The 12610-nt window shown below is 32.8% G+C and overlaps 1 protein-coding gene across 1 annotated transcript; it reads left to right on the top strand.

The window, feature by feature from the left end:
• Positions 1-250: 250 nt before the first annotated feature.
• On the top strand, positions 251-11586 carry LOC143250584 (uncharacterized). Its single transcript, XM_076501371.1, has 5 exons — positions 251-386; positions 1790-1955; positions 3192-3337; positions 5999-6116; positions 10857-11586. The coding sequence occupies exons 1-5, from the start codon at positions 335-337 to the stop codon at positions 10984-10986; spliced, it is 612 nt and encodes a 203-aa protein (XP_076357486.1). The 5' UTR covers positions 251-334; the 3' UTR covers positions 10987-11586.
• The last annotated feature ends 1024 nt before the right edge of the window (positions 11587-12610 follow it).

Below are 12610 nucleotides of genomic sequence, written 5' to 3'. Positions count from 1 at the left end.
TTTATCAATTCAGTTATTTAAATGGTGAAACATACATTGTTCTAACTCTAACAAAATGAAATAAACCGATTCATATGCGCTGAGAAAGGAAATCTCATGTAGTTATGTGTTTGGTTTATTTAGCCTCACACCCTCGATACTTCACCATAAGCTTGCCAGAATGACGTAAACAACACAGGACCAAACTATTGGATTAGTGCTTGAGCTTTTGTTGGGCTTTACTATAAATTATCGTACACTGATGAAGACTTTCGACGAGCGGTAAGTAATTTCTTGAGAAACCCAGAACACCAGAAGCTCTGCTTATTGTGCCAAGTTTTCAAGTAAAAAAAAAATGGCTATTGTTTATATTATTTCTTTGTTTTTGACAATCACTTCCCTGTCAGGTATGTCCGAACAATTTTCTGTTACGGTAGAATTTTAGGTTTTTGTTGTTGTTGTTTTTTGCTCGGTTTGTTTTGATATTTCGCTAAAAGCTACTCAAAGGCTATCTGCGCTAACTGTCCCTAATTTAGAAAAGTAACACTAGAGGGAAAGCAACTAGTCCTTTGCTGACTAATAGTGGGATTAATCATCACACAATAACTTACCCATGATTGAAAGATTGGGCTTATTCGATAACATGAATTGTAGATTGTGAGTCAAGTGCCCTAACCACCAGGCCATGCAGGCTTCAGAATTTTGAATATCCTATTTAGGAAAATGCTTAGTTTGTTACCTTTGTGGAAGTACTACGTCACAATTTAAAATTCTTTTAATTCGGGTATCCCAATGTCGTATTAGTGAGCTTGAAGGCTTTTCATACTAAAATTCATGGTTTGATCCCTGCGTTGGACACAGCACATTTAGCTAATGGTACAGCTTTACGCTTAACAAAATCAAGTAAATCATTGTTCAATATTTGTCATTTTTGGTATTTATCAAAAATTTAAAATATATGAAAGTAAGCTAGAGTATTTTATCTAAATTTAATTCCCCAGAAATTAAAAGACAAAATTTTTATAATCGATTTGATTTAATTATGAAAGGAATTGCAAACAATTTCGTGCTCTATGCCTAGTCGTACAGTCTTCATGTAGTCTCGCATACAAACAAAACGTATTTTAAAAACCAAGAGTTTCTCTGGAACCAAACACAAAGCTGCACAGTGTGCTATCTGTGCTCTACCCACACGATTATCGAAACCCGGTTTGTAGTGGTATGAAAAAACAAGAGAATATAAGGAGATCAAAGATTGCATATATAAGCTTTATATACATGTGTGTTAAATTTGAAAACAAATCACGCTTTAGACAATTTAACTTAATGGAGCCTACATATTTCGAACGAGAAAAACTATAAATTAATGGTATATTTAGATCAAATGTAAAGTTATCCATACAGAACTATCTTAGGTAACCATTAGTGTGTAGATATATATATTTAGATATGTAATTCTCACGAAACCTGGTGAATGAAAAATTAAAGCTTATTCTAACAGATTTAGGAACTATGAAACATGACCACGGCATGAATCGTTATGTACATGGAGTTAGAAAAAAGTAATTTGCCCCAAATATTTTATTCAGTATTAGATTATAATATTAAAATATTAGTTGTTAATCTTATCTTCTTGCTAATAAGTATACTAATTTTAATCCATTAGTTTTCGTTGTGTAACAGTTTAAAATTAATATATATTTATGAAGACTTGAGGGCAAATTATTTTTACCTCATTCTGTATATAAAGCCTGGAAAGTAAAAAATAATATTTGTAAAGTTCTAATAAAATTCACTTTCAATGTTTCAGTTTGTTATCCACCCGGACATGTCTTCCAGGGCTGTTACGATTTAGAGGAGGTTGAGAGGTTCAACGAGTTAGCCGAATGTAAGAAAAAACAGTATTCTGTTTTTGGTAAAGTAGAAGGACTATTTGGGTCTGCCGCTGTGTCCAGAAACTTCTCCATGGTTTGCAAGTTGGTATTTTAATTTTCTTTTTGACATTTTGTGACAAAGTATATGAAGGAAAGTAAGCATTAATTGAAGTATGAGAAATATATATGTTTTTAAAGTGACGCCGTCGTATACACGAAGGAAAAAAATCTTTTAAATTTTCATTTTCTATAACATTACAGGCTAAACTTTTGGTTACTTGTAATATCTATTTAAGCTGTTACTTACTTGTGATATTTATTTGAGCTGTCGGTTACACGTGATATCTATTTATGTTGTTTGCAGTTGTAATATTTATTTAAGCTGTTGGTTACTTGTGTTGTATCTATTTATGCCGTTCGTTACTTCCGATATTTTAAACATTTGGTTACGTGTGGTATCTGTTTAAGCTGGTGTTTATTTATTATATATATTTAAACTGTTGGTTACTCGTGATATTTGTTTATGCGCGTGTATCGCAGATATAAGAGCATCGAATAAGTTATATTTAGATCAAAATCTCGTGTTTATATGTTATGTTTGAAGCTACACAAACACCTAACTGTTTTGGGGAAATTTGGATCTTCGGATGCTTGTTGTTTACTTTGTAAACTGTTATTGTTGTGAAATATCCTTTACGATTTCAAATAATTTACTGCAAGTTTAAAGAAAAAGATGAAACATATATTTAGACGTGAGCTTCTAAAATTTTTCATTTATTGTATTATGTGTTTTGTATTGATGTTTTTAAGGTACGATTAGGGTTAAGAGCTAGCTACTCGTTAATGTCGCAATAAGCGTGGATATTGTTTGGCTTTTACTTATAGTAAAAACAAAGAAGTGATATTCATTAGGTACAAAGTACAAACACAGTTTAAAACGTTTGTAATAGTGTAAAAATAAATAAGATCAGATTAATGCGTTCGCAAATATTTTCATACTTTTATATTCATTTTCTTGAATTTTCAGACGATATCGCCGGTATATTTATTTTATTTTCATTAACAGCTAAAGGCTACTGCCACTAATAAATCTGTTTTTGTTATGTTCAACAAAACACAAAAAATAACATTGAGTTTCAACACCGCATTCGAAAAGCCTAAAACAATGATAAAGAGGTTCGTTTCCATTTAACGTAAAGTGTACGAACTGTTACCCAGAACTTTTCTAGTAATGTTTTGATTCATAAGTGTTAATATTACGAGAAGTTAAAACCCTAAAATGACATTAACATGTTTTCAAATCCATCAGAAATTTCCATTCATTATAATTTATTTTAGTTCCTTAGATAAAGACTCTAACTGCACAGACGACTATTCAACTTTCAAGTGTTTCCCAGAACAGCTGAAATTCTTTCGATCTATTGACGAAGCTTTAAAAAAAGCCGTAAATTACATGTGTGAGAACAAATATGCTAACCTAGCAAGTAAGTTCTCAAGTTTTCTGTGTTGCTGGAATAAGTGCTTTCTTTACAGAAGTTTGTTGTTTTTTAATTATTTGATGGAAATAAGTATAAGTACAGGCCCTTCAACGGTAACAAATTAATTTATTTGTTTCTTAACGTTTGATACAGATTAATATCCTTTGTTCACAAATAATGTCTTCACCTTCAATAGAAATAAACACATTAAAGGTACTTCGACCAGTTTATAAATAAACTTACCTATTTGACAGTTAAATAGCTGAGTGACTATAAATGATCTGAACACTCATGATGACAAGAAATCCACTTGAAGTAACAATGTATCTCAAGAGGGTTGGTATGGGTACTAAAATAAAGTAGAGAACAACGTTTCGACCTAAAGGTGACCTAAAGATACAGTAATCTGAATACTTCACTAAATTTAAATCACTGAATGAGTTGCATTTGTTTGGTTTTTGAATTTTCGCGCAAAGCTATCTACGTTAGCCATCTCTAATTTAGCAGTGTAAGACTAGAGGGAAGGCAGCTAGTCATTGCCACCCACCGCCAACTCTTGAACTATTCTTTTAACAACGAATAGTGGGATTGACCGTGGAATAATGATGCCCTCACGGCTGAAAGGGCGATCATGTTTGATGTGATGGGAATTCAAACCCGCGACCCTCGGATTACAAGTCGAGCGCGTTAACCACCTGGCCATGCCGGGACGTATCACTGAAGGTACTGACAACAACATACATCACTGAATAACTGGCACTCTGTCAGCTGGAAACTGTCTTTGATTCTTGTATTTATAAGATTTCTACTAGGCATTTCATAAAGTTTCTCGATGATATATATATATTGTCAAAGATTTTTTAAGTTTTACGCATTAATTCGCATGGTAATTATTACAAGATTATGTAATGAAACTAATCAGACTAATAAAGGAAGCCCCAAAATGGGACTTGAAGAGCCCCAAGTGTCCCAGCAGTAAGTCTGCGGGGCTACGACACTAAAATCGTCGTGGGAGTTTTATCTTCGACGTGCAGATTGCGATTCAAACGCTCTAGCCGAAAGTTAGTGGTTCAGATTTTCCTTTTTGTTTCGATATATTATTTTCTTCTTTTTCATTAGTATTTATTAAATGTTAGTTGGTAAACTGAGAAGAAGAAACAGTTTTGATGAAAACAATGTGAAATTTTAAGTGATCTTTCATCTAATAATTTACAATCGCAAAGATGGCGTGTTTGTGAGAGTAGGTATATTAAAGGAAGCCATATGTATAGGAATTTTGTGATATAAAATTTAGACAGAGTTGTTCGTGATGCTAAAGTACAAATAAAATAAATGTAACAGCGCCTTTAATCAAAGTCTAAAAAATATATATAGTCTGGACATCAAACTTTATTAAGATATGGTCATCAGTAATGTCCGTACCATGCAAGTTTAGTATGAAATAAAAAAAATTAATATAGGCGTGTATATGATATATATGTAGAATCATTAATCAGTCGGTCAGTCTTGTTGTATCGAATAATGAATTCGACGAAATGTCGTAACATTATTTATATACTTTATTAATGTAACTATATGTTGAAGTAAAATTGACTCAAAAGTCAATAGATATTAATATAGGAATGTTTATGATAAGTCATAAAGGTTGGTAAAAGGTTGAACTGTACTATATGTATGTAGCTCACAGTTGGTCTAACCAAATTCTTCGGTTTGTGGGTTTTGGCTGGAACATGAAGTCCATATGATCTTGATACTTTTGAACCAAACATGTTTGACAATAAATATATTGGATTATTTCTCTCCATTGTTTAAATTGAGTTCCTTTCAGTTGTCTTTGTTGTATCTTTTTTTTTTTTTAGCTGCTTGTAACAATGTTTGGATAATTGAGTTGAAACTTTAACAGAAGGAAGAATAAATATGTTTCTTGAAAGTATTTATTTATTTTTTTGTGATATGATACTTTGATGTTGTACTTAGAAATTGTTTCACTTAAGTGATTAAATGTGTGGCTCTATTGTGTTGTCACGAATTGTTCAATTACATGTTGTATTTATGAAAAAAAAGTTGCATATTAAATAAGTGTTTACTTCGAGTCCTTGATTTTAGAAATATCTTAGACATTCTAAGTAAACAAATTATATAATACAAAATGTCAAGATTTCTAAAAATTATCATGGTATTCTAATTTTCTACCCGAAACAAAAACTACAGTGCAAAAGTGGTAAATTCAAAAACTGTGTAATTACTAAAGTAACAGGAGAATATGCTTCGCGAGTTTAGGACTAAAGTGGCCATTAGAAATTAGAAATTGTGTTATGGGTAGTGGTTTTAAGACCTTACTTAGACTGTTGACAAAAAATGCCTTTTAGTTTATTGGCTAGATTACCAGAAACCAGTTTAATAAAGTGGAAATGATATTATCCTGTTTTTACATGACAGCACAACATAAAGCCAGATTTTTACAATGTTATACCTAGGCACAGGAGTCATATCGTCATTTCAAAAAAATGGATGTTTATGAGAAGATAACTGAAAGATTAATGTAAAACGAATATGCAACAATTAAGGCATAACGCCAAAACTATTACAAAGATAAAACCTTACGATGCCTATTTTATTGTTTTCATTTTTTAATGCTTTATTTATTTATTTTTATTTACTCAACAGAGTTTATTGATGGTGGCGCACCCAGCTGTTATACCAAAGGCAGTGGTTCTAATTTTGCAGACGATTGTTTTGGAAATCTTAATGCAGGAAATATGTTTGGTAACCAGCTGTTTTGTGCGTAAGTCTCTTATTTCACAAAAGCAAGTCTGTATACGTATACAAATTTTATTGTACAATCTTTCTAATATTATCCTAAACGTCAATATTCCAAAGTTATAACCATACTAAGCATTAGTAAAATAAGAATTAATTATATTATATTAAAATGTTAATTTTCAAATAATTAGTTTAAAAATTAAGACGAAGCATAATACGTCGTTTTCAGTGACCTGTATTAAATGAAAATAATAATAATAGAAGTAATGTTAGTTGAAAAATAACGAATGTTTTAATGTTTTTAATAGGTTACATAATTTATTAAATAAAAGTTTCGTTCCTCTCCAACTTTAATGATACCACAAATAGATAGACGTTGTGATATCTCCATGATTAAGTCCAATATCTCCAATATGTTGATATTGTGTATGATTTACTCTCTATGTTGATACATAACTATACCTTCCACTTTGATATAGTCGTTGATATACATGACTATGTCTTCCATATTCGCCCTTTCAGCAATGAAGGTATTACAAGGTTACTGTAAATCCACTATTCTAAACGTTAGCAGTAGGTGGTGATGACTAACTGCCTTCCCTCTAATCTTTCAATACTAAATTAGGGGGAGCTAGCGCAGATAGTTCTTATGTAGCTTTGCGCGAAATTCAAAACAAAGGACTATCCCTCCATATAGCCTTTGATATATAATTGTACCATCCATGTTAATCATTGATACGTAAGTATACTCTCCATGTTTATACTGTAGTTGGTATAGCTTTCATGTTAACATATATGAATCCATATTAATATAGTCATGAACATCTATGACAACACCCTTCATATGACAGCATATAAGGTTTTTGGCGACTGTTTTTGTTGGTGTCAACACATGATGCTTTTGGTAGAAATGAATAAAAACCCCATAACCCGAGAGCTTTCGAAAAGTAATGTTTTGGTGGGTGTCCTTGTTGGTAAAGGCATATAATGTTTTTGGTGGTTGTTGTTATTGGTGGCAACACAATCTTTTTGATGATTGATGCCATTGGTGACAACTCATAAGGTTTCAGATGGCAGTTTTATTGGTGACAGCACATAAGTGTTTTGATGTTCTGTTTTGTTGTTTTTAATGGTTGTTCTTATTGGTGACAAAACATCGTTTTTGGTCCAAGTAAAAGTGTGATTTTCATTACAAAAATTGTAATGTTTATTAATCTTAAAATTCATAAAATGTTTTCCATTGTCTGTTATATTTGTTATGAAATAACATAATGAAATGTAACAAATAACATAATATTTCCCAAAAACAATCAGTTTAAACTATGATAGTTTTTTCTTTGGTTATCATAACAGTAAGAGTTACCCATGCTAAATTTTAATGAAATTATTATATGATAATTTCTTAATCATTTTATTACCTTCTGCGTTGGTGTGAGGTTTGATTTGAAAATTTTAGGTTTGGTCAAGAAAACGGGAAATTCGCGAATAGAAAATTTAGTAAATATGAAGTATTTACAATTTCCTTAAAGAGAAGTAAATAAAAGTATAGGCCTACCACAATTTATTTTTAAGTTTTATTGTTTTATCTTGAAATAATAAAATGCTATAGTAGTTTTTTCAAATGTTTTAACTTAAAGAAATATGTTGAAATAACTCATAAATTTTGAAATAATGCTGTAACAGATCTAACCTTAACATCTTCACTGTATTGGTTCTTCAGTAGAGTAAAATATATGAATAAAAGTTTAATAAGGATAAAGCAAGAAGTAAACATGAATGTTTCATAAATAAATTCCATTCATTTCTTTCTTTATCGTCAGTTTTATTACAGTATTATATAAATGTTTAATATATATATATATATACCATTCTTCTTTTATTCACTAATATAAAGCGAAGTTTGAATGGTTAATCTAATATATAGACTTAGGACTAACATAAATCTCTTAAGCTGGTCGTTAGATGTTATCTGAATTTCGGCCGAAAATGTCGATAACAGCAGTGGTTTGGTTTATGTTAAGAGCAAAGCTAAACAATAGGCTATCTGTACTCGAAACCCGATTTTTAACTTCATAGTCCGCAGCTTTAACGCTTAGTCACTAGGGAAAACTAACAACAAGAGCACTCAATCGAGGAATCAATGGAATTTTGTTTTGTAATATTGCTTACTACTAGTTAGAACGGCATATGAAATTAGGAATATTAATTCCCGTGTTAATTTATAGTTCTGATATACTTTGGTACATTTCTTTGAGGCCCGGCATGCCCAGGTGAGTTAAGGCGTTCGACTCGTAATCTGAGGGTAGCAGGTTCGAATCCCCGTAGCACCAAACATGCTCGCCCTTTCAGCCGTGGGGGCGTTATATTGTTAGGTCAATCCCACTATTTGTTTGTAATAGTTGGCGGTGGGTGGTGATGACTAGTTGCCTTCCCTCTAGTCTTACACTGCTAATTTAGGAACGGCTAACGCAGATAGCCCTCGAGTAGCTTGAAGAACCTTGAACTATGTGTAATCTGAAATAGAGTTGTTTTAAATATTTTCATTAGTATATCGTTCTTTTGTATTTTACATTTCTGCTCTTAATTTAGGACTTAGAATACGAATTTAGAACTAACTTCAACCTCCTAAGCAGGTCGATTGTTTGTTTGTTCTGAATTTCACGAGAGCTATTTGCGCTAACCGTCCCTAATTTATCAGTATAAGACTAGAGGGAAGACAACTAGTCATCACCACTCACTGCTAAGTATTGGGCTACGCTTTTACCAACGAATAGTGAGATTTACTGTTACATTATGACGCCCTTACAGCTGAAAGGGCGAGTATGTTTGATGCGATAGGAATTCTAACCCGCGATCATTGGATTACTAGTCGAGCGCACTAATCACCTGGCCAGACCTAAACTAGTCGAACCTCGTGAGACATTATTTGTTTCATAAGCAAAATATCCTTAAAAATCAAACTGGTGAACCAGCACATTCTAATCTTTATAAGTAAAGAATCTAAGAAAGGCATGCTAAATTAGTTATACGCTTGACAGGGTGACCTTTAGTTTTGATGTATGGCGGTAGCTTACTCTGGTCGGAAGATGATATTAATTACAATTTGGAAGCAGGGGTGACTAATGGTTAATGAGCCTGGACTGTGAATCCAAGGACTATGAATTGAAAACCGTTACTGTACGAAACTTCCGTACTATTGGATCGTGAGTGACAGCCAAGTACGACGATTAGTTTAAACAAGAGTATGCTAAGAGGCGGTGGTGGGTACTTTCGAGTAGAATTGCCTTCCATCTAGACCTAGAAAGTATTTAATTTTAGTCGAAGATAGTCGATAAACTTTTGGACTTCATTCGTTTGAAAAGAAATGCTCTTTCATACCTATGGAAACTAAGAATCTAATAGCTACTGCTAAAAAACTTGCAAAATGTTATATATATTCTATTTGGCTACAAGAAATCTGCGTGTAACTTCTCGAGCTGTTGATTTACTTTTATAATTTTTTTCAACTTACCTGATTTAGGTCAATGGAAGAAGTGATAAAAGCAGGCCTAGAGTTTGATTTGGCCATAGATCATGTTTATTGTTGGTTTTGTCGTATGTTAATGGATTGAAACGTTTTCTGGGGATTCCACTACTTACAACATTGAGTGAAGGCAAACTAATGAAGAATAGTTTTCCTTTATAGTGCTGTGTAATTTATTACTTACGATAACAGATACAAACACAATATGACGTTCTAAGTATTAATAATATAAAGCTATTTTTACTAAGCCTGAATTTCATATTATGAAGAGTTATACCGTTATTCCAATAGTTATATATCTGTTCCTTTTAGTTAACTTGCTTCATAGTTATAAAGTTGATTTTATGTATTATGACAGTAAGGTAGCTATCTGCAATGACTGTCGTTGTTTGACTTTATTGTGCAAAAGGTTAGTTGGTATTGGTTGTGGTAAACTGTATAAGCTATTATAATGTATACAGGAATGCTACAATGTAGCAGAAGGAGAGATCGAACGACCGTATGATATTCTGAAACGTTTAAAATGTCCACTGTCTTCTAATTTCTATCTCTCTCTTTTCTCTCTTTCTGTTTAGTTTTGCAAACATTCATTTAAGCTAAATAAATCACTTAAGGTTTTGAGCAAAATAAAATGTTCACGTATTTTAAGGAAGAAGACACTTCACTTCTCTTAGGCTTAGACCTTGGACGCACATATATCTCTATACGTCTTCTACACAAATTACTAACCTAGATCACTGTAATTTAAAGACTAAATCCAAACACTAGCTCTGTAGAAACTACAACCAATACACGAGACGGTGTAATTGTTAATTAAAAGCGTGCAATATTACTTTTAGTATTGAAGTACCAATTGTCCCTTGTATAATGTTGCTACAATTTTGTGTTAACTAGTTTATATTCAATACACTTTTCAAATAGATCAGCTTAATTGCTACACACAAGTAACAGAAATTCGAAAACAGTTTTAGAAGCCTAGAATATTTAACACTGAAAGTGAAAAGAAAGCGAGAAATGAGCTTTTAATATCATGAAGATTGTTTGTTTTGTTTATAGTTAAGCACATAAGTACACAATGGGGTGTCTGTGCAGTACCCACAAGGTCTATCGAACCTGCTTAATACAAATATTTAATACTTTTTCTCCCTACGTTGCTTCTGAGACGGCCACTCTCATTTCGTTGCATTTGTGTTTCCCAATGTTTACTATTGATGATTTTGTGTGTTTTTTTCTCTAAAGCATAGTTGACAGTCTTTCTAAATGCCTGAAAAATAAGCTAGACAGGTGCAAACAGGACGTCCGAGATGTATTCGACGGATACATTTCCATTTACAAACAAGAACTCCACTGCGAAGAAAAAACAAAGTAACGTCTACCCGATATGAAGTTGAATGTCGATACCAACAGGTTTACACCACGCAGTCACTAACATTATATTAGCACCTTTATGAGAGCATGAAGTTGTTTAGTTCCTAACGTAATATAGTGATAAAACTACACAAAACCTACTGTAATAATGTTAATTTAGTTAACTTCTTCATTAACAAGTATTTCATGTAGAAAATACGTATCTATGTAATATTGTAACCTTTAGTTTTAGCAAAATAAATAGAATTTCACGATTTTTTTTCTTTTCAAGTTTTCAGTACATTCGTTTTGTAGTATCGTTTATAATCAGTTTTATGTACCTTGGTGAGACAATGATAAGAATAAGGTTTCACAACGTTTAAATCTAGGTTTCGATACCTGCAGTCGATGGAGCATATAGCCAAATGTGGTTTTGTTACAAAATAAGCAGAAATAAATTTCAGTGACACAATTCTTCAGATATATTTAGCACCTGATTCATCAGTTTACTAATAATTTAAACCTGTAATTTCAGTATTACATTTTCATAATTTAAAAGAAAGACTTCTATTTTCTATGTTTTGAGATGTTCTAGGAAAGAATAAAAAGGTACAACACATAATTTTCCATATTTCTTTAACAGCATTCTCATTTATATGTGGCCCGGCATGGCCAAGAGTGTTAAGGCGCGCGACTCATAATCCGAGGGTTGCGGGTTCGAATCCCGCTCGCACCAAACATGCTCGCCCTTTCAGCCGTGGGGGCGTTATAATGTGACTGTCAATCCCACTATTCGTTGGTAAAAGAGTAGCCCAAGAGTTGGCGGTGGGTGGTGATGACTAGCTGCCTTCCCTCTAGTCTGATACTGCTAAATCAGGGATGGCTAGCGCAGATAGCCCCGGTGTAGTTTTACGCGAAATTAAAAATAAACTGACAAGAATAGCTCCAGAGTTAGCAATGCATATAGCAGACTACCTGATTTCTCTCCAGTATATGACTTTAAAGTTATGGACATCTACAACCGTCTAACTTCTATCTAAGAAAACAAGTTTCCAGTGTTTATAAAGCTTATTTCACATGTCAAAAATTAATTTCTTCACACACTGAATATTACTTAACATTGTATTTTTTATATTAGAACAAGTATGTTTGGTTCCAAGTAAAAGGGCCCAGCATGGTCAGGTGGTTAAGGCACTCGACTCTTAATCTGAGGGTCGCGGATTTGAATCCACGTCACACCAAGCATTCTCGCCCTTTCAACCGTGGGGTGTTATAATGTGACGGTCAATTTGTTTGTAAAAGAGAAGCCCATGTTATAATGTGACGGTCAATTCGTTTGTAAAAGAGTAGCCCATGAGTTGGCGGTGGGTAGTGATGACTAGGTGCCTTCCCTCTAGTCTTACACTGCTAAATGGGGGATGGCTAGCGCAAATAACCTTTGTGTAGCTTTGCGCGAAATTCAAAACACACAAACAAGTATGAAGAATTAATTTTAACTGTTTTCAAGAGATAAATATCCAATTGAAAAATATTTTTGGACGTGCTCTCGTTTCACAAAAAGTGTAATCTAATAAGAAACTACAACTGTTGTGTGTATTTATACGTTTAGCTATTCAGTAGCACAGCGTTATGTGCTACTAATAACG

This window comes from Tachypleus tridentatus, chromosome 5, assembly GCF_004210375.1.
Source record: "Tachypleus tridentatus isolate NWPU-2018 chromosome 5, ASM421037v1, whole genome shotgun sequence".
NCBI lineage: Eukaryota > Metazoa > Arthropoda > Merostomata > Xiphosura > Limulidae > Tachypleus > Tachypleus tridentatus.
This window is presented reverse-complemented; position numbering and strand designations above follow the sequence as displayed.